At 45.4% G+C, this 23,051-nt stretch overlaps 1 protein-coding gene across 5 annotated transcripts in view; it reads right to left on the bottom strand.

The window, feature by feature from the left end:
- Positions 1-22,003, bottom strand: part of RNF145 (ring finger protein 145) — a 214,941-nt gene extending 192,938 nt beyond the window's left edge. For all 5 annotated transcript variants that reach the window (XR_013229158.1, XR_013229160.1, XR_013229159.1 and 2 more), the window contains exons 1-2: positions 21,678-22,003; positions 2,627-2,840 (exon numbers count right to left, since the gene is read on the bottom strand). Coding sequence is in view for 2 of the 5 variants with exons in the window: in XM_077326384.1 (XP_077182499.1) it covers positions 2,627-2,840; positions 21,678-21,908 (445 nt within the window). In the remaining 3 variants the exon portion in view is untranslated. The remainder of the gene's footprint in view (positions 1-2,626; positions 2,841-21,677) is intronic.
- Positions 22,004-23,051: the final 1,048 nt, after the last annotated feature.

The following is a 23,051-nucleotide window of genomic DNA, read 5'->3' as shown; positions in this document are numbered from 1 at the left end:
CACCCAACAGCGGGCCTATTGCCTCCTTTACTTTACGTTTGCTCCTCACGTAACTGAAAAATCTTTCCTTGTTACAGTGGGCTTCCCTGGCCAATCTTAGCTCACTCTCAGCTTTGGCCTTTCTGATAATTGATCTACAGTGCCTAGTAACCTGTAGGTACTCTTCTTTAGAGCTCTGTTCTTCCCTCCATTTCCTGAACATTTTCCTTTTCTTTCTTAGTTCCTCTTGAAGTTCTCTGTTCATCCAAATAGGCTTCTTAGAGCTCCTGCAGTGTTTTCGTATTTCTGGAATAGTCATTGATTGAGCATGCAATAGCTCTTGTTTGAGTAGCGCCCACCCTTCACATGCTCCCTTCCCTTCCAGCATTCTCGTCCATGGTATGACACTCATCATGTCTCTGAGTTTATTAAAGTTTGCCCTACGAAAATCCAACATCCGCGTCTGGCTACAAGCTTCCTTGGCTCCCCATCTCAAAAGGAATTCTATGAGGACATGGTCACTTCCCCCTAGGGTCCCTACCTCCTTCACCTCATCCACCAACTCTTGCCTGTTGGTCAGTATTAAGTCCAGTATGGCTGAACCTCTTGTGGGTTCATCTACCATTTGATAAATGAAATTGTCAGCCAGGCAGGTCAGAAACTTGCATGACTGAGGACGCTTCGCAGAGTTTGTTTCCCAGCACACATCTGGGAAATTGAAGTCACCCATGATGACAAGGTCCTGCCGTTTGGATATTTTCTCAAGCTGCTCACAAAGTGCAGCATCCACATCCTCTCGTTGGTCAGGCGGTCGGTAGCAGACACCAACCACCACACTGTTTGTTTTCCCCTCGCTTATTTTCACCCAGATGCTTTCCACTGTAGATATGCTCTCCTTCACTAGAATTTCCTGACAGGTAAGCCCTTTCTTCACATACAGTGCCACTCCTCCACCTCTTCGATCTATTCTGTTTTGTTCTGTTTTTTCTGAACAGTCTTCGATCTATTCTGTTTTTTCTGAACAGTCTTCGATCTATTCTGTTTTTTCTGAACACTACCCAGAGGAACACTCAGCATGCCAAAGAGGGTCAGCAGCTTCAGCGGTTGATCGTTCCCGGGCCCCAGCACGGTGAGCACCGCGCTGGGGGGGGAGGCCCCATCGGGCGCAAATGCACAGGTGCGGACCTACCGCACCTGCCTCTCTCCCCCCCCCCGCCCGGTTCCCGAGCCTCCCTCTCTCCCCCCAACCGGTCCCCGGCCCGAAAAAGGTTGGGGACCACTGATCTACAACAAATCTTTTTGGAACTACAATACCCAGCCAGTGAGGTCAAGGAACAAATTAACAAAGCCAGAAGGATACCAAGAGAAAACCAGTTAGAATACAGACCCAAAGGACAAAACAATAGAACACCACTAGTGGTTACATATAGCTCCCAGCTCAAGATAGTACAACGCATCATCAGTGACCTGCAACCTGTACTGGATAGTGACAGTTCTCTTTCCCAAGCACTGGGGGGTAAACCATTTCATTCACACAGACAGCCCCCCAATCTCAAACAACTCCTCACCCACAACAAAGCAGTATCTAATGCGAACATGGACACTGGTACTAGAGCTTGCAACAAACCCAGATGCCAACTTTGCAGCCATATACACTCCAATGCCACAATTACTGGACCTAACAACATCACCTATACCATCAAAGCCTTATACACCTGCTCATCTTCGAATTTAGTATATGCCATCAAGTGCCAACGATACCCCTCTGTTCTATACACAGGGCAAACAGGTCAAACCCTACGCCAAAGAATTAATGGACACAAGTCTGACATCAAAAACCACAAAATTGAAAAACCTGTAGGGGAGCACTTCAACCTTCCAGAACATTCAATAACGGATGTGGTATTGCAAAAGAACTTCAAGAACAGACTAGAAAGGGAGATTGCAGAAATGCAAGTTATTACAACACTCAATACTACAACATACACAGGACTCAATAGGGACAAAAGGTTTCTTTCTCACTATTCATGCTAACCTTGTTCAACTTGTGTATCCATATTCCTCACAACTTATTTTATTTGTGATACTGTGATAATGTGACTGTAAAATAATGGTAATGTTATGGTATGTTTAGTTTACTCCCTGGCCTTGGGATAAGATAGTTACCGGCAATTACCTTGTAAGAATGTTTCACACTCATATGGGAACAGATGGGACAAGCAACATATGGTGATGTGATAGTCTTTGATCACTTTCATAGACAGTTTTATTGCTCCCATGTTTGTGTGAATAACAACTGAATTTCAAGGGGATTGATTGGCTGTTTTGGCAAAGAATTATCATTGGCTGTATTTGGTTGTGTGACAGTTTACTAATGTAACAGTATTCATTTTTGCTATATATTCCCACGGTCATAAGGAGTTCTTAGTCTGATGAAGAGTGCTTGCATTCAAAAACTCACACCCTGAATAAATCTTTGTTGGTCTTAAAGGTGCTACTGGACTCTGATTCTACTGTGCTACTTCAGACCAACATGGCTACACATTTGAATCCGTCATAAAATATGAATATTTGAAATATAAAAGTAGCTTTATTTTAGTCAGACATTAACTACATGTACGCCTATGTCAAACAAAGTATAACTTACCCACATAATGCATGTTAAGAGCCAAATACTTGTACTGGAAGAGGGGATTGTTGTTGAGACTACTTCTTTGGATCTGCTGGAAGAAGGAACTGACATCCCATCTATACAAGACATCCAAAAGCATGATGCTTGGGACCCGCAAGGCCACATTTAAGACTGCTTCCAACTTCTCTTTTGCAGCCATTCTGCTTCTTTTCTGTGAATGTGCCACAGACTGTAAAGAAAGCGAAATTAACAAGTAAATTTCAGGATACCAAAAGTGTCCTTTACTATAAGAATTTCCCTGCTGCACAATCAGGAAGCTCATTTGGCTTGTATCTTACACCTTCCATCTATGAGTGCTTTTCCAAGATTCTGTGAAAGCAGTCCTTCATTTCCAGACATAAATTGTTCTTGCTAGGCACTCCCCGTCTCAATAAAATACAATGGTCTAACAAACACAGATATGCATAGGGTTACAGGAAGTAGAATCTTTGGTGGAACACCTCCCCTGCACAACCCAGAGAGGAATGCATGTGGAGGAAAGGTACAGGATCTGGGCAAACATCTGTTGTTCACAGAATCTAGCACTGAGAGATACACATACTGCAGAGGTTTCATTGAAGTACTATGGCTAGTTGCTAATGACAGACCTATCCTTAGTACACTTTAAAAGTGTTAAATGGGTTGGATCCTACTGAGGGTTTCTATAAATCTAAGAGGGCAATTTTAGTCTACTCTCCTCTCCTGCTTTTCTTGTGGATCTCATGTCTCCCAGTGGTATCACTTTGGGCTACAACAGAAAGGGGCAGGAGTCTACTTTACCAATGGAAATCTGTTTCATCAGATTCAAGTCTGCATTTTGTGGTCATGAAGTGAACTATGCTTTATATATTTTTAAATATGTATGAGAAAGATATCATACTATGAATGAGTTTCATTTTATTTATAATCAATTGGTTAGAACTTTGGCAGTGAAGTTCCTTATGCTCTATATTTAGTTCATGCTTATCTGTTTTCCATACTGACAATTTACCATATTGACAGACTGTAGAACAGAGCCACTCTGCCAGCAGTAGCTGACCCCAAGAGCAGAAGGCTGCAGAGAAAGACTTCGAGCATTTCATTCTTTTATGCAGCTCTTCAACTTCATCTTTAACCGCTCCTGTGGAGCAGATTAAATAAAAGGGTAAGGGCTGTTGGGGAGGAGTTAGGGCGGGCCTTCTCCGGGATAAAAACTCGGCCTTCCGAGTGTCCATCCAGGGCCAAGCTGCCAATGGGGAGCCACGCGAAGTGCAGCTCCCCATTGGCTGCTTGCCCCGGCCGGGGACTCGCCGCGCAGACAGACCAGCCAGGCTGCAGTGACTCCTCCGGCCCGGGTTCTCCTCCCCTCACCGGGGCCTTTGCCGCTGGGGGGGGGGGCTGGCGAGTGGGGAGGCACTGGCAGCTAGGTGGGGAGGGCCGTGCCCTTCTCCCAGCTCCGGGAGCAGCCTCGCCACATCGCACGCTCGGTGAGGCTGCTCCCAGGCCTGGGAAAAGGCCGAAGGACACGCCCGGCTGCCTGGGGGAGAGACGCGAAATGCCCCGGGACGCTGGCGGCTGGGGGGGCGCGGCTTCTTTGACGGAACGCGAAGCAAACCTCCCGCACCCCCCTTAAACTTGCCTTTGCTATAGGGCACCGACTGCCGGCCACGTGGGGAGGCCTCGCCCCAGGCAAAGGGACTGCCCCTTTGCCCGGCCCACCACCACAAAGATGAGGGAGCCGGGGGGGGAAGGCCTACCCCCCCTCGGGAATCACCGCCACGCCGCAACCATACGACTTTACATTTGCTGCGGCTGTGAGGCGTCCGCTGGCCAAACGCTTCGCCAAGCCCAAAGGAATGCGCCGCCCGTGCTCCTTGCCCTTCCCCAAAGCCTGCGCCGCGGCCGCCAGATAGCCGGAGTGTCTGGCGCCCATGCCTTCCCCGAACCTTGTGACGAGCCCAGGAGCCATCTGGAGCCCGAAGCCTTCGGGGAAGGCTGCGGAGCGCCGTGGCCGTGCTCCTTTGCCTTCTCTCAAGCCTGTGACACGGCCGGAGCCCGGCTGGGGCCCAAAGCCTTCAGCAGTGCCGAAGGAGCAAGGCGGCTGTGCTCCTTTGCCTTCCCCGCAGCCTCGGACGCGGCCCCCCCATGTGAGCCTTCTGCTTCTTTCGACCCGCCTGCTCCGCGTTCGCCTCCTCCTCCTCCTTGCAGGCCTCCTTCTCTTTGTCCTGCCGTCCAACAGGTGAGGCCGGGAACACGGCCCCCCGGGGGGCAGCGGGAGAAGCTGCTAGCACCCGCTGTTTTTAGCCTACAGCGGGCTTATCTTCTAGTATATATGATATGTCTGAGAAATTTATCCCATCATGGTTTTTGATAGAATTTTTATTCCAATAAACTCTGAGATCATAAAGGACAGTCACTGTATCAACAAAAGTACATTAAGACTATTCATTTGATGTATAAGAGAGTGAAATAATATTTTTTAATTATTGTTCTATAAAGAAAAGCTTAGTGTACCAAACTGTTTTGTAAAAGAAGGCCCAGAAAACTTATTCCTGTTCTTGATTGTATTTTGAAATGTTACAAAGGCTGATATGTTCTATTCTCAAGGCCAGAGACAATTGTTTATATCATGCTGTTATTTATGTTACCAGAGGATTGAGAAAAAATGGGAAATTACCTTTTGTAACCTTTTTCCAGTGACTTTATATAATGGCAATGGGTGGTCCTGTGGGATGTATAAGGGGGTGGAGACCCCAGGTTATTGATTTGACCTCAAAAAAATAATCTTTCCCTGCCTTCAATGAAATATTATAAAATCTCATGTAATCCTTTGTTCGACACACAGACTTTTTGGGACAACCCGCCTGTGTCATTTTGTTCTGCTGCAGTTGAATAAAATTATTAAAAGGTTTTCCAGTCTAGTGGTAGCTCTGTTGGTCGCTCTGTTGGTCGCACACTAGGCAAACATTCCAAAATGCCCAGACCTGGCCCTGGGCTATCCGATTTGGAGGCTCGCCAGATTTGGGGGCTCGTCCGGGATTGCCTAGTTTGGGGCGAAGGGTACTTCCTGACACCCCCTTTCCATTGAAGGTGCACCTAGACTTTTTGTTTTCAACAACTGGACACGGCTTGGGGAGCGGCCTTCTCTCCAACACAAATGTGCCAGCACCCCTCTTGGAAAGCCTGCTCATGCAGGGTAGATTGCCTCTCCGGGGGAGGGGTAGACTGGACTCCTTGAAGGCGCCTAAATATCGTTTTGTCTGCATCTGTGTTTCTGGGCTCTGGACCCCCTCCTCCCTCACACAAAGGATCTGCCATCCCAGCAGGTGAAACCTTTTTCCTCTTCTTTCTCTCTCCGGGGGTAGCCAGGTAAGAGCCACATGAGGGCTTTGACTGAGTAGCACAATAAGACTTCCTGAGGGGTACAGGGCAGCACATGACGTAGGTGTGTTTCGCTCTATTAAAGGGTCAGCTACGGGGTCAGCGCTGTTTATGGGCAAGAGAGCCCAGGGTGTGACGGCATGTGTGTAAATGAGACCCCTCCCCCCTTGTCTTAGACCCATTTCATGAGCTAAAACTGTGCATTTCTTTGTGATTCTATCCATAAGTCTGACATTTGGACAGTGGAGAGGATTGCAGGACTTGCGTATGTTTCTGCAGACCCCCTTTTCTGTCTGGATTGAGTGGCAATAAAAACTGAGTGTGTGTGTGTGTGTGTGTATTTGTGTGAAGAACGAGTAAAGGATTTTACCGAAAGGATTTTACCCACCTTGTTGAAGGGAGCTGTGTCAGAAATGGGTAAATGAGTGAGCCTCAGGGACCCCAGTTGCTCTTGGGGTGTTTGCTCTTGGGGAGATAGAGAAAGAGAAAATTGGAATTTGTTCAGTTTCAGGAAATGGCCACAAGGTGTTTTAGACCAGGGGTCATTAACCCCCGGTCTGCAGCCCGGCAAAGGCCACGGTACTGGGCCGCCAGCAGCTCCGCCTGCCTTCCCCCCCCCCACAGCGAGAAGGAAGGGAAGAGGCAGACGCGGCCGCCGGCATGCCAGCAACGCAAATGCGCAGTTTGCCGCGCATGCGCGTTTGCGCCCCTGGTGGCGAAAACGCGCGTGCGCGGCAACTGCGCATTTGCGTGCAGCTGCCACGCATGTGCGCGGCACCCAGGCCATCAGCTCTCCCCTCACCCCCGGAGGCAGTCCCTGACCTCAGAAAGGTTGGGGAGCGCAGTTTTAGACAACAAGGTTTTAAAGTAAATGAACGTTCAAGATTAATATATAAAAATGTGTTTTTCTGAAATGTGCTAAAAGGCTTCTAAAGAGAATGCCTTCCTTTCTGTATACAAAAAAGATTTTTCTTAAAGGGTAAACTTGAAAGTATGTGCATGACCGAGCCCGGTGTGGCTCGCAGCAGGAGGCATAGCAGATAATCAGGGCTGGTTTGTAGGAGGGATGGAGGGCTGGTATGCAATTTGGGGCAGCTCTCTCTCTCTGTGTCTTTCTTCCCCCGTCGCAGCAGGGGCGGCTCTCTCTGTGTCTCTGTCAGCAGCTTGGGGCAGCACTCTCTGTCTCCTTCTCAGCAGGAGCGATAGGAGGGAATGAGGGCTTGTGTTGGGTCTGGCAGGGCTATGTGTGTCTCTCTCTGTCTCTGGCGTGTCTGAGAGGAACATGGCTAGTGTCCAGGGAGGGAGGGCGGGAGCTGTAGGGGCAGGGCTAATCAGGGTGCAGCCAGTGTTGCTGGCTGCACCATGACTAGCCCTATTCCAACTTGGACACCCCCCAGGCTGTTTCACATATATATAGAAGAACCATGGATAAGGATAATACTGGCATGCTGATAATCAACGCACTCAAGAGTATCCAATGGAAATGACTAGCAATAAATTCAGGACAAGAAACAGGAAGTACTTCTTCCAGGAATAAAAGATTAATTAATGGAATTAATTACAAGTTGTTTTGATGTTGACAACTTTACCTGCTTTTAAATGAGGCTTATACAAATTTCAGAAATTATGAGCAATGGTATCTCAATAGAACATTTCATGTTCAGAGATAGTATACCCCCAGCTGCTACATCCTAGGAATAAAAAAACAAGTGGCAATCTTTGGTATCACGTCCTGTTTATGGACTCACTTTTATAGGATCCAAAACAGTAATTCCCATGCTATCTATGACTACAAGTCTTCTAAAAGCTGTGAACAATACTCATGTATCTGAGTCTCATGTATTTTGCCTTCTCAAAGTGTTCAAAATAACAATTGTTCAACTTATGCACATTAGTGCTACTCTGAATTTGTACTACTAAAAAGTCTTCATACTGGCACCAATTTACAGATCTAGAAAGGGAAATATTATTTACTCAGCCACTATCAAGAATCAGCAAACTAATCAGAGATTGCTTTGTTCAGACCCTTTGGCCACCCAGGGATCACTCCTGCCACTGACAAAAATAGACAATGCCTGCAAAAATTGTGACTTCAAAAATGCAAACACTTGGCGGGTACTAGAGAATCCCAGATGAAGACTATCTCTTCTTCTCTACTACCATAGCAGCTATGTCAAGAGGGTACAATTTGGATCTGGTTGTGTATATTTATGCCGTACTGGCATTCTATTAACTACCTTGAATGTATCTGGAGAAAAATGGGTCATTAGATAAAAGTCATTAGATAAAAACAGGACATATCAGACTTCATATTAGAATAACATAAGGAACTTTACTTTGAACAAAGTTAAACTTATTTTATCCCAGAACCACAACAATGTGAACACCCTCAAAGAATTTCAACTCTACTCAAAGTTGTTCACAGCACTCCAACACCGATAATCACAATTTGTCTGCCTCCTCCAATAGAAAAAAAACCTGTGCTCTGGATTAATGGTCTTCCCTTTCCCTACAGTAATGTAGTAGTGATTTTCCCACATGCAATTCGGCATAGATAGAGCTGCTGATTATACACACGCTAATCCAGGCAACATCTTACGATGCACATGGAACTACATGAAGTTTCCTTACATTTCTTACCTGTATTTGAGATCAGTTAATAAAAACAAAACACTAGAAATTCATGAGAAGTAAACACAATTGTTTTTAAATTGCAAATTGTTACAATCTGGTTTGCCACCTTGTTCATTTTTCCTGCCAGACTGCAAAAGTCAAGAATGCATTTCACAAGAATCTTATGTCCTAAACTGAATCACAAATATTTCATATAGTCTCCAACTGCTGCCTGGGAACTGTAGTTCAATCACGTAAGTTTTAAGTATTAGCTGACACAATTAATGGCACCAACTGATCAATAACAGTTATGTTTCGCATGACTGGACTACTACTGCTAGGGTCCTCACCAGCACACCTTGGAGGGCCCACATCCAGCCTGTGCTGAGGCAGCTGCACTGGTTACCAATTGCTGTCCGGATCCAGTTCAAGGTTCTGGTTCCCGGGAGAGCTGCGGGCCCTGCGGGACCTTTCAACGTTCCGCAGGGCCTGCAAGACGGAGCTCTTCCACCAGGTCTATGGTTGAAGCTGGGGCTGCTGGGGTACATCGACTGCTCTTCCCCGGGCTTCTTCTTGAACATCGTTGACCTCCCGCCATTTTAAAGTCTTTTAATGGGAGTTTTAATGGGGTTTTAAGACACTGAAACCCGCCACGAGCCATTTGGGAGTGGCGGGAAATAATTTGAAATAATAATAATAATAATAATAATAATACAATCCTAGGACCCATGTAATCCAAACATGGCAGTAAACAGTGAGCGTGCATTACCAGCAACTATCCATTTAGCACAGTGATGTCACTACTGCTCACATATAAAATCTAAATATTGTTTGTTCCATATTGCAAACAAATAATCAACGTAATCATATAGGATGCTTAAGAGGAAACAGTCAAAGCTTGCTAAACATTTTGTTTGTGAAAAATTAATTGCCCTTGAAGTGTCAGAGAAAAATGCAAGGTCCAGTTAATAACTACTGTTAAGACCAAACAGTGAATCAATATATTATTTCTCCCTCTTTCTGGGTCCTACGCAGAAATCACACATATTAACAATGGAAAGAAGGGAAATAATTTATAGATTTGAAGCCCTGCTTTAAAAGAAACTCTAATAAATGAGTTCTTCTGCCTTTCACAAGCAATACAACCTGTAAAATGATCACACAGCTAAAGACCAAATGGATAATATGTATTTACCACAGCTTGTCAGAATTCTACTGCACCCCCCCCCCATGTCATTTAGTACAGTAGCTTAGTAATTTTAAATAAGTTTGCATTTTTATAAAGCTGTGCAGTGAGATTTTGTAGCAGATACTTGGAAAAATTCTGAATACCTGAGTAAAAAGCTGGTTGCTGAAAAAAACCAATTGAAAACCTCCAGAAGGTATTTTACCATATGACATAATAAATTAGTCTCAACCACAGCAGCAAGATCACATGAAAAGAAAAGTGCTATTTTTCACCTTCTAGCCAAATGAATTAATCAAACTGTCTGACAGTCCAACAGAGGCAGGAACTGTGAATTAAGACTGCTCGATGTAATTCTTTCATTGATCCATTATCTGTAACCACTCCTGCGGAATGGTAATAATAAAGCAGTAAGGGCAAGAAAGTATTGTTGTCAATGGTGTTTCATCAGACTGGTTGTTGTCAATGGTGTTTCATCAGACTGGAGGGAGGTGAGTAGTGGGGTACCTCAGGGCTCGGTGCTCGGCCCGGTACTTTTTAACATATTTATTAATGATCTAGATGAGGGGGTAGAGGGACTACTCATCAAGTTTGCGGATGACACCAAATTGGGAGGACTGGCAAATACTTTGGAAGATAGAGACAGAGTTCAACGAGATCTGAACACAATGGAAAAATGGGCAAATGAGAACAAGATGCAATTTAATAAAGATAAGTGTAAAGTTCTGCATCTGGGTCAGAAAAATGAAAAGCATACCTACTGGATGGGGGAATACTCTTCTAGGTAACACTGTGTGAACGAGACCATGGGGTACTTGTGGATTGGTAAACTAAACATGAGCAGGCAGTGTGATGCAGCGGTAAAAAAGGCAAATGCCATTTTGGGCTGTATCAACAGGGGCATCACATCAAAATCACAAGATGTCATAGTCCCATTGTATACGGCACTGGTCAGACCACACCTGGAGTACTCTGTGCAGTTCTGGAGGCCTCACTTCAAGAAGGATGTAGATAAAATTGAAAGGGTACAGAGGAGGGCAACGAGGATGATCTGGGGCCAAGGGACCAAGCCCTATGAAGATAGGTTGAGGGACTTGGGGATGTTCAGCCTGGAGAAAAGGAGGTTGGGACATGATAACCCTCTTTAAGTATTTGAAAGGTTGTCACTTGGAGGAGGGCAGGATGCTGTTTCCGTTGGCTGCAGAGGAGAGGACACGCAGTAATGGGTTTAAACTACAAATACAACGATATAGGCTAGATATCAGGAAAAAAATTTTCACAGGCAGAGTAGTTCACCAGTGGAATAGGCTGCCTAAGGAGGTGGTGAGCTCCCCCTCACTGGCAGTCTTCAAGCAAAGGTTGGATACACACTTTTCTTGGATGCTTTAGGATGCTTAGGGCTGATCCTGCGTAGAGCAGGGGGTTGGACTAGATGGCCTGTATGGCCCCTTCCAACTCTATGATTCTATGATTCTAAGTAGAAAGGGGCGGGGCCTGTCCGTGATAAAAACTTGGAGGGCCCAATCAGGTGCCGTGAAGTGGTTCCTGATTGGCCCCTCCAAGTGCCACTTGGGGGCCACGTGGCCAATGGGAAGCCGCGCACAGCGCAGCTCCCCATTGGCCACTTGTCCCGCCCTGGACTGGCCACTCAGATGGTTTGCTGCCGGGAAAGGAGCAGGGCCACCACGTTGAAGAGGCGGCGGCCCTGCTCCTTTCCTACAGGCGACCCAGGGACCTTGGCTGGAGAAGGAGCTGCGGGCCCTGCGGGAACTTTCAACGTTCCACATAGAGCTGTTGCACCAGGCTTTTGGTTGAGGCTGGGCAGCAAGGAAGATCCGACCCCCCTCACAAATGTGGCGGTTGCATGTGAACATCAGCCCCCCCACTTTTTTTCCTCGTAGTGGGGTTATGGAAATTAGGATAGTTTGCATGAACCTTGCCGCCATTCTGGTCTTGCCTTGTTGTGATTAATGCACTATTGTTCTTATTACTGTTTTTAGGGAATTGGTTTTATGTGACCCGCCTCGAGCCTCTGGGGGTAGGTGGGATATAAATTAAAGGATGATAATAATAATAATAATAATAAATACATTAATTAATTAATTAATTAATTAATTAATTAATGTGGGTAGGAGATAATTAGGATTACCCCATGCTTGCTGGACACAGTCCAGAGAAGTCATGGTCAGTCTTGACATCTCCTCTGAACAGTATTACTGCAGAATATTGGAAATGTAGATATTTCATGTGGTTCTCAAAGTTGCTGAATGTCTACGTATATACAGAGAGAGAGAGAGAGAGAGAGAGAGAGAGAGAGAGAGAGATGGACAAAGAGGGGAGAGAGAAGAAAGGAGGCAATGTGCAATGAAAATATCTTGACAGAACTATCTTGCTGCATTAGACCAACACAGCTACTCTCCATTAACTTGGTATTTTTTGAAGTTGAAGATAAAAAGGAAAAATGAAACAAGCATGAATATGCTGATTTTGCATTTAAACTCTATGCACACAACCACAACAAACCTGCATTTGACAGAAACCTCAACATATTTTTGCAAAATTCTGGAAAGGCACATACATAAACCTAAACATTCGGCTTCTGCCTACTGATCAGAACCTAACATGAAAATGCCTAGAGTGGGAAAGTCTCCTTTAACAACATCAGTGCACATGCCTCCTTGCAGCAGTTTTTGTTCCCCATGGCTTTTGTCTATGAGGGCTTCACAGTAACTTTATGGTAATCAAAGAGGTCCCTCTCCTCATTGTTTCACCAGCAAAAAAAGAAAAGTAGCATTATAGCACCTTCCTACATTACAATGTTTTGCTCAATCCACCATGATTTCCCCACTTCAGACAAACTACTTCACTTTGGAGACTTGTTAAAGCTTGCTGCTATACAGACTGCAACTCAAGCACCACAAATTGAGTACTATTAAAATTTAATGGCTAATATTAAAAGATAAACATTGTAAACCATTCTGCATATTAAACATACTATAGAATTGTTTAATAGCAGCTTTAATACCCCAGTTTTCTGTTGCAGGTAAACCAGACGCTATCATGCCCCAAAGCCCACCCTATTAGTTAATGAGTGTTTAGGAGGACTGCTGCATTAGGACAACATCACAATTGGCAGCAGCCTGCTCCAGGGTTCCTCACAGTCACTACAGACAACTCCAGCATAACCACAGTGAGCATCTGAACTGCACTGCTGCATGGTACAGAGATGTGAAAGGTAAGGAAGAAAATCAAGTCGGAGATTGACAATGCATTTTGGAAAAATTGGAGGTGAGTGCATCTTATGAAATATTTTCTACTTTAGAATTATTAATAAAACATTAAGACAACATTTTAATATACTGACATGTATCCAACCAGGCAGTATCAGACACATAATGGCACTTAGGTCTTCAGAATACGAGGCTGTAAAATTTATGCTGATTCCCCAAGACAGATCCACATGGTGCAATGGGTTAGTCTAGATGACCTTTCCAACTCTATGATTCTTTGAGTCTATGATTCTACACTTTGTTCTCATTTTGATTATAGTATTTTCAAGGATATATTACCTATGGCTCAAATAACATGAACCAAAGGTAATATGTAGGTGTCAGGAATCAGGCAGAGATAATAACTGGGTCCAATCAGTCTGGCAATAGTTCAAAAAACACCTCAGGTATTGTTCTAACACCTGGTTTACTCATTCGGTTTGGCCATTGGTGGCCAGGTAGTACGCTGTGTTCAGGCCGTGAGTGACTCCAGCTAAGTCCATCCAGGCCCTCCAGAATTTGGCCATGAACTGGCTCCGGCAGTCACTTATCACTTTGCAGGGAAACCCATGGAACCTTACCACTATGAACATCTCTGCTAGTTTCTATGCCGAGGGCAAGCGTGCACAAGGGATAAATTGGGCCTGCTAGGAGAACAGATCCTCCACCACTCAGATCACTGTCTTCTCCAAGCTGCGGGGAAGGTCTGTGATAAAGTCCATGGAAATGTCTTGAGCAATCCCTGTGGCTTCCCTGTGCCCCGCTTGGTTGTAATGCACACTGGGCACCCTTTTACATAGTTCTCCACATCTTTGCAGGACCGAGGCCACCAGAACTGGTGGCGGAGCAAACTCTACGTTTTGAGGAACCCCAAGTGCCCCGCCAACCTTGAGCCGGCTGCTGGGATTGAACTCCCAGCCTCATGGGCAGTGCTTCAGACTGCATGTCTGCTGCCTTACCAGTCTGCACCACAAGAGGCTCTGTTTTCCTAATAGGAAACATAATATTAGGATGCAGCAACTTGCTGCTCCATCTGTAGCTGTGGACAGATTTGTAATTGTTGGAATAAAACTAATTTCTACTGGTAAATTATATAAACACAAAAAATGCATTATGCATGTCATTCTCTTAAAGCAGTAAAGGAAGTTTAGAACTCTTAAATTAAATACTGAGTATATTTCAATTTCCATCAACATTTCCATTTTTTTAAAGGTGTCTTTTTTTAACCCCATCCCACAGAGCTCTTAATTGTACCATCATTGTTCCCTCCTCTATTTTTTCCTTTCAGATGATCATTGAGGTAGGTTAGAATGAATTTTAAAAGTAACTGGCTCAAGAATATCCAATAACCTTCTTGGTTATGTAAGTATTTGAACCGAAGCCTTCAACAGGATAGTTCATCTCCTAACCTACTCTATCACATTGGCCTACAACAGTGGTTCTCAAACTGGGGGTCGGAATCCCTTTGGAGGTTTAATGACCTTTTCACAGGGGTCATGGCAGGGCAAGCAGCTTGGCTGGGGGGGGCACCATCCACACAACCGCCTTATGGGGTAGATCACAATAGAGCGTCTATCTGGAGCAATGGAAAAGAGTGAGATCTGCATTTATTTATTTATTTATATTTGATGATTTGATTTCTATACTGCCCTTCCATATGGCTCAGGGTGGTTTACATACAACATCATAGGGGGATACATGGAACAAGTCAACATATAACAGTCAATATACAACAATAACAACCCAACAGTGGTTCTAAACAACTTCAGTGATCCCAAAAATAACAACATAACAAGCTAAGAGGCAAAACTGAACTGAGAAATCCCAGGAGACAAAACAATTTATATACTTGCAAGATAATCAGAGTTTTATGATTTAAAGTGCTATGTTGCTGATGATTAAGCAGAGGAAATGTTGAAATTCTGCTCCCCAGTGAAAGAAACCTAGTAATTTGATGCTGGAGGGCGGGCTTTCTCTATAACTACTTGCGAACCCCAGATTCTTTTTGGGACCTATTTTCAGAGTTTCTAAAGATTCACTTTGCTCTTTCCTGCTTCAGAAACAAAAGAGTGGGTTTCTAAGCTCGAAGTTCTGAATGAGGGCCCTTCTACAACCTACTTCAGGTTAGTCAATTTCTTCTGGGTTTTAGAAGCCATACAGCCATTTTTGAAGAGTGGGGGGATGGAGCAATGCGACTCCCCTATGACTAAATTCAGCCAAAAACAAAACTACCTGTGTAGGTGAAGGCAAGAAACATTGATTGTTGGACCACTGAAAACATTTAATAAACGCATCAGCTAGCCTTTAAACTTCTTATATAATTATATAAGCAGACTTGCCAAATACTCTTCTATCTCATAGTGATTCTGAAATGAACACAACAGTAATGCCAATCTTGCTTGAGAACACCAAACCCACACTAGCATTTGGAAGAAAAAACTAGGTCAGTTATTTCATAGGGCATCCAAAATAGGCATTAATGCTATTTCATAGCAAAATTTGAGTCCAGCCCCTTAAGACAACAAAGATTTATTCAAGGCGTGAACTTTCAAGTGCATGCACACTTCCTCAGACAAAATGGAACAAGGATCATAAGAATATAAATATAAGGCATCTCATAACATCCCAATTATGCAGGATTATGATAATTCTTTGCTTTAAAAAGCTAATCAGTCCTTTGGGTTCAGTTGCAGTTCTCAAACAAAATGGAGAAATAAAACTGTCAAAGCTAGTAATTCATGGCTGACACTTGCCCAGTTGTGAAAATAAATAATTAAAAGAAACTAGTTACTTGGCCCATCTATCTCCACCCAAGTGTGGAAGTATCCTCACAAGGGACAAGCCATACTAGCAAGTTATCTTATCCTGAGACCAGCGGGTTAGATTCTAAGTTCCTTACATCACATTACAGTCACGTTGTCCCATCCCAAATAAAATAAAAAAAGAAGAGGGGATTGTAAGGAATGTGAATATAAGAGTTGAATGAGGTTAGCATGCATAGTAAAATAAGAAAACAATGTCCTTGTAGAGTCACACTAGTCTAATTCACTGTGCTACTTCAGAAAAACAGGGTTACCTACTTGAATCTGTTATTTCATAGGGCATCCATATTAGAATGATATACATTCATACATTAACCAATTAGATATCTTACTAATTTATTGGAATTATCTTACAAGTGCTTTATTCTCATTAATAGTATCCATAACAAGGAAGCAATTCACTGAAAATACTGGCATTACATGGTTTGGGTAAACATGGTATTCTAACATAGCAAACAGTGCATTCCTAACCAGAGTTACAGCATTCTAAGCCCATTGGAGTCAGTGGATTTACAAGTGTGTACCTCTGTTTTGGATTGCACTGTAAATGCACAAGAATGCCAGATGAAATCATTCATGGCCCAGTTCAAAGAAACAAATATGTTCCTCCTCCATTATCACACTTATCTTATTACACAACATCTTAAGAGTAACATGCTTAACATACACAAACACTATCCTGGTATGTAGAAAATTCACTTTACTCTATTAGCATACAAAAGTTACCACCCTGAGCCTCAGGGGAGGGCAGTATATAAATACAAAAATAAAATAATAAATACAAAAATACTCCTGTGGATAATTACACCACTACAGTAGTGTAGTAGTGGAGAACCAGATGTGATTCCCCAGTCCTCCAAATCAGCAGTCCCCAACCTTTTTGCGGTTGAGAACCGCCTCCGGGGATGGGGGAGAGCCGGCGGCCTGAGCGCCGCACACGCGTGGCAGCTGTGTGCAAACGTGCATGCACAGTTGCCGCACATGCACGTTTGCGCCAGCAGGGGGTACAGATGCGCATGTGTGTTTGCATACGCTAGCGTGCCGGCGGCTGAGCCTGCCTCTCCCCCCCCCCTCTTGCAGCGAGAAGCTAGTGGCCTGGAGAGCTTCTCACTGCAGGGGGGGGGAGAAGCAGGCCCAGCCACCCAGTACTGAGGCCTTCACGGACCGGGGGTTGACGACCCCTGCTCCAAATGATCCCCGCTTGGGCCAGTCACACCTCTCTCAGAACTCTCTCAGCCCCACCTACCTCACAAGGTGCCTGCTGTGAGGATGGGAAGGAAAAGCAATTGTAAACTGCTTTGAGACAGAGAAAAGCTGGATATAAAAACCTACTCTTCTTTTACTCACACTGGTCTGTAAACAAGATATACAAATCAGTGGACGTTCTGCAAAATTCAAAAATGTTCAACAAGTAATTTAACAAATTAATCACAGGTATTATTTAGGTTTATTTGCCAATGAAAATCCCAATGATTCATATTTTTCTATTTCAGTAGCAGGATGTTAGACTTGCAGGGGCACTCATTTTCTTTACCGCAGTTTTATTTTCCTCTCTGAAAACACACGTAGCTTCACCACTTTTCCTGCTTGCCTCCTTCTCTCCTGTTTGACCACCAGCCAACCAACCTTCATCTGTCTCCATCTTCAGTTTCCACTCCTTTCTTTCCCCTGATAGAATCTACTACACTGTACTGTTCCAGTCACTAGGCCCAACCAAGCTGTGCTGAGCTGGCCACCAGGCCCAATTGTGCTGGGGGGGGGGGTCAAGGACAGAGGGAAAAGTGTGGGGAGGGGTACACTTCCCCTTGTGTTCCTCTCCTCACAGTATTTCCTCTTTTTTCTCCTCCTGGCAGTCTTCATATCCTCATCTTCCCTGCTTCCTTTTCTCCTTCCCACCCATCCACCATCTGCCCCCCAATCTTCAGATATATTATTTACTTTGTTTATATCCCACCTTTGCCCACATAGGAAGCCAAAGCAGCTTACATAATTATCCTCTCCTCTGTTTTATACTTACAACTCCTCTGTGGGGTAGGATAGTCTGATAGTGTGACTGGCCCAAGGTTACCTATCAGGCACCATGGTACAGTGGGGATTCAAACCTGGGTCTCCAAATTCTAATCTGAAACTCTATTAAACCACAAGGTCTTTTTTGGGCTGACTTCTCTTGAGCAGGAGCAAGCAGCTGGGCCTGGATAAGTCATGCAATTCATGATGGGTTGCTGACAAGTGTAACCCTGATGAGTCCTCCCCCTGGAAAGGGCCCTGCCCCTCCCCTTTACTGACAGAAGCAAAGATTTGAAGGCTGACTAGATTGCTGTGGTTGCCTAGCAACAGCCACAATGACCACAGAAAAGGCATTTGTTGTTTAAAGATACAGGTGCTGCTTCTCTTTTGGGGTGGTTTAGCCCCAATTTTTTTTTTAAGATTTCAGAATCTTCTGCAAATCTGAGACATTTCTTTAGTTTGCACAAAGAACTCTCTTATCTGTTAACAGCTCCAGTTTCCAGATTAAAGTACCTACATGAAACCATATTAAAAGTAAACTATAAGCTATATTGGTGCTCTGCAACTATCAAACACTTCAACACCCATTAAAACCTATCTTTGAACTTTTAAAGGATCACATTCTGTAGTTGGAATTTTGATGTGATGTTACCAAGTAATGCAACAGAATATAAAATTATCACTCATTGTTCTAATGGTCTGAACAACCAATGGATTACCTTAAAAAGCAGCAAAAGCAATAGACATTGTGTTGTGTGTTTTTTTAAAAGACAAGAAAACACAAGAAAAGTGGCATACTATTCTGCAGCACATGCAAGCTTCTGTTTTATTGAGTTTATCTGCAGTTCTTCCCTAGAGATGTAAGAGGTTGACGGAAACAGAACTCTTTCCATAACCTGCAAAGGGTCTTCTCTTCACCATCTCCTCAAGCATTCTTGACTGATGCAGCCCACTACCATCTTTACGCTCATATATTAACATGCATATCAGGGAAAAGTTAGAACATCATACCGCAGCCTCTCTCATTTCTGCTTCAACAAAACCATAATGATTTCACAAATATATGATGTAGAAATGCTAATACAGGATTCATAAATTAAACCTTGCTTCCCACATTGTCTTGCTTTTATCTATGGGTAAGGGCCCCAACTAGCATTGGAAACTAAGGGAGACCACAAGGAACACTGAGGCTACTATGCAGAGGCAGGCAATGGAAATAACCTCTGAATATTGTTTGTCTTTGGTGCCGTAAGTCAGGTGCGACACTTTCCATCATCACCAAAGTTTCAGGATACACACTCTAAGGAAAAAGGGTCGCCAACTTTTCCCCCATGCAAAGTGCCTATGTTTTTAATAGTTTTCTGACTGACTAGCAGAAATTCAGCAAGAGACACCTTTTCCACAAAAAGTTTCAGCAACTTAATGGCTGCTTACTGTGCAGTTATTAAAAGCTCAGTAATTGTGCTAGAAAACAAAAGTGGGCAATTCTGCTTTTGTATAACTGATACTAATTTTCTTAATAGTATATAAACAGTGAAAGTAATAGCTGGAAACCTGCTGGGATTTCTGCTCTCTGGACCTTTGTGTCCTGAATTGATTATTCTGTATTATACTTGTTCAAATTTATATCCAAATAAGGCTGTCATTATGAGCCTCTTGTGGCGCAGAGTGGTAAGGCAGCCGTCTGAAAGCTTTGCCCATGAGGCTGGGAGTTCAGTCCCAGCAGCCGGCTCAAGGTTGATTCAGCCTTCCATCCTCCCGAGGTCGGTAAAATGAGTACCCAGCTTGCTGGGGGGTAAACGGTAATGACTGGGGAAGGCACTGGCAAACCACCCCGTATTGAGTCTGCCATGAAAACGCTAGAGGGCGTCACCCCAAGGGTCAGACATGACTCGGTGCTTGCACAGGGGATACCTTTACCTTTACCTTTAAGGCTGTCATTTCTAAGCATTGCAGGCTAGTCCCAATAAGCTGAACAGGACTTACACCCAAGAAACCGTGTATAGAACTGAAACACTATGTTCCCCTATAAGAGAAACTAAGGTTTAACATAAAAACCGGAGTACAGAAACCAGCATGTTGTCACTTGGAAGTCACTGGAACTCAATGTGCTTCCCCAACACCTAACAGCAGCTATTTCAGTGTTAAACTTAGTTCTAACAAAACATTAAACAGCACTCCACTCTTAGAAAAGTCTAGAAGCAATTTAATGTACACTATTTAGAACAAAATCTCTATCTTAATGTAACCAAACAGTTTATATATCAACTGCAGAGGCTTTTTTTTAAGTGTACACACATCTATTAAATTATCCTTAAGGTAATGTTTTCCCACAATCCAGCTATCTCTGTAGCACACACTTTCCCTGTTTGCCAGATGACAAAGTAATACTTGACACAAAAACAGCTTTCCCACAAATATCCTTCTGTTAGTGTATGCTCGAATCAATGGACGTGACCTACAGACCCAATAAGGAAGATTAAACAAAAATATCAGAATTACAAAATCTACGAAAGAGGAAGTACCTCTAAAAAAAAACGATGTCTATGAGACTTACACAGGTAGAGCACCCTACTTATCAGACTGGGAAAAGAGGAAGGGACCTTACATAAGCTTTGGCTTCAAACACAATTTGGTCCCCTCCATTTGTCATTTCAAGTGGAACACTGGACATCCCACATGAAACTGAAAGGTTCTGCAATGGAGAATTCCTCACAAGAAAACGTTTGCAATGATCAACGACAGCCAAGTAGTACTACAACGCAATATGCATTGTGTGGGTGCCTGGTTAGTTCTGACAGGAGTTCATTTCCACTTTATCTTGTTTTTGTCTCCACTACCAAGGTCTCTTTAGACAATTACCTTGCTTTCTGAAAACTCAGAGTACCCCCAAGCACTATCTCTGAACTCCCTCATCACCCCCCCCCCACCCCTCTGGGATTTCATTCCAGCTTCTGTCACAAGAGCCTGTTTAGAATATTTCCACCACCAGAGTTCCCTCCGTCGCCCGGTTGGGCGCTTCAGCACCCGAAGCGGCCGTTCGGTCCCACGTCAGTCAGCGCCGCGCCGCTGAGCTCCGCGCCTGCGTGTGTGCACCCCCTCCCCCCCTCGCGCGCGCTAACGCCCGCGCCTCTCCCCCTACTCCCGGTACTGGCTGCCGCGGGAGCGAGCAGCCGCTTCGGGCGCCGAAGCACCCAACCCAACCTGCGGAAAAGCCCTTTCCTCAGCTTCCTCGCCCCCCCCCCTGGTGAGCTAAGTGGCGTTTGAACTCTAGTAACCCCTGCACAGTTCGCAGCTAGCCAGAAGCAGCCTCGGCCGTGAAAGCAGCGCGCAGCAGGAAAAGGCGGAGGGGAGCTTTTCCCTCCGCTTATCTGTGTAGGGGAAAACAAAACGGGGAGGGGGCGCAATGGAAAAAGGCATCCACAACTCTTCGGAATGGGCGGCATCCGAGGGCTGTACATGCCACGAGGGCTGCGCTCGGGAGCTCTTCAGGGCATGCGGGCTGAAAGCTCCCGTTTTTAGCAGCCTGACAGGGAGTTTGGACGGGCAAGGATGCTGAGATGGGAGGGGATCCCGAAGGGCATTGCAGAGCTGTAAAACGCGGGAGGGTGGGTGAGTGGGGGCTTCAAAGGACCCGGGGGTTCAGTGAGATGGGGCACATATTGGAAAGGCCTCCGGGGTGGGAGGAGGCTCTTGCTGGCGATAGGGGGAGGCCACGAGAGCGTAGAAAGGCGCGGTGAGGAGAGGTAGGGGTAGCGGAAAAGGATCACCTGGCCGGATGCGAGGCGTCTCGGCCCCAGACGGGGTGTGGGGTCCGCTGGCTGCTTCCCCTGCTTACTTGTCCTCTTCTTCTTCCCCCTCCCGGCGGCGCCTACAGCAGAAGCCGCGGCTCCGTGCCTGGCCCGCGCTGGCTTAGCAGCAACCGGTCGCCCTCCCCGGGCAGCATCGTCGCCTTCGTCCTGCCACGCCTCCGAGTGCCGACCCGAGCTCCCCAGCCCCATTAATGGGCGGCCATGGCCTCGCCGCGCTTGGCGCCTCCTGCCCACAAGCCACCGCCGCCACTCCCGGCCCCGTCAACAACGGCGCATGCGCACGGCCTAGCCGAGACAAAGTAGCTGACCGCGCGGTGGGCAGGGAAGGAGGGACGGCGGCTCGCCCTCTGCAGGGGAATTCGGCGCTTGCAGAGTTTCTTCTCACTGCGCCGCACTCCGCGCTTGGATCCCATGAAACCTCTCCTCCGAGAGACATCATTCAGGAAGGGGCAATCGCCTGCGTGGTGGGACGGTGGTTCCACACGGACTGCCGTGTTAATCTGTAGCAACAAAATGAAACAGGTGGCCAGGAGCTCTTCAGAGATCAACAGAAGGAATTCCACCATAACCACTAGCACAACTCCGTGCAACTTGTGAAGTGAGTGTGGACTCCTGAAAGCTTATGCCGGAATTGAATAAACTCAACAGCATGGAGAAAGCTCTGGCCCTGGTTGAGGCTAAACGAGCTTCCCTGGGGCCAGGGATCACGAGAAAGTTGGAGGTAGTGGGGCACAAGGCTCTTTGAGTAGTGTAGGCAGAGAGGCAATCCCTTGGGTATACTAGCCCAGACTGCATATGGCCTTAAAGGTGATAACCATAACCTTAAGCCTGATCCAGAATTCAACCATAAGCCAGTGCAGCAGCTGGAGGATGGGCCGAATGTAGGATCTCCGTGGTGTTGCTTTGAGGACTCTGGATAGTGTGTTCTGGACCAGTTGTAGTTTCCAGATCAAGTTTTAGGGCAGGCCTATATAGAACGCTTTGCAGAAGTCCAGTCTAGAGGTGACTGTCGCGTGGATTACTCTGGCTAGGTGTTTTGGGGCCAAGTAGGGTGCTAATAGTTTGGCTTGGCAAAGGTGGTAATGTGCTAGTTGCGCTACCTTCATGATCTGAGCCTCCCAGGTTCCTGGTAGAGCAAGCCACTGGTAGCTGCACTCCATCCAGGTTGGGTAGGCACTCTTTCTCACTTGGACCCTTCTTACCCAGCCACAGGACCTCTGTCTTTGAAGGGTTGAGCTTCAGATGACTGTGCTTGAGCCATCTCATCACTGCTTCCAGGCAGCTGGCTAATGCTTCTGGAGGAGAGTCAGGGTGGCCATCCATCAGGAGGAA

This window comes from Paroedura picta, chromosome 3 (assembly GCF_049243985.1).
Source record: "Paroedura picta isolate Pp20150507F chromosome 3, Ppicta_v3.0, whole genome shotgun sequence".
Classification (NCBI taxonomy): domain Eukaryota; kingdom Metazoa; phylum Chordata; class Lepidosauria; order Squamata; family Gekkonidae; genus Paroedura; species Paroedura picta.
This window is presented reverse-complemented; position numbering and strand designations above follow the sequence as displayed.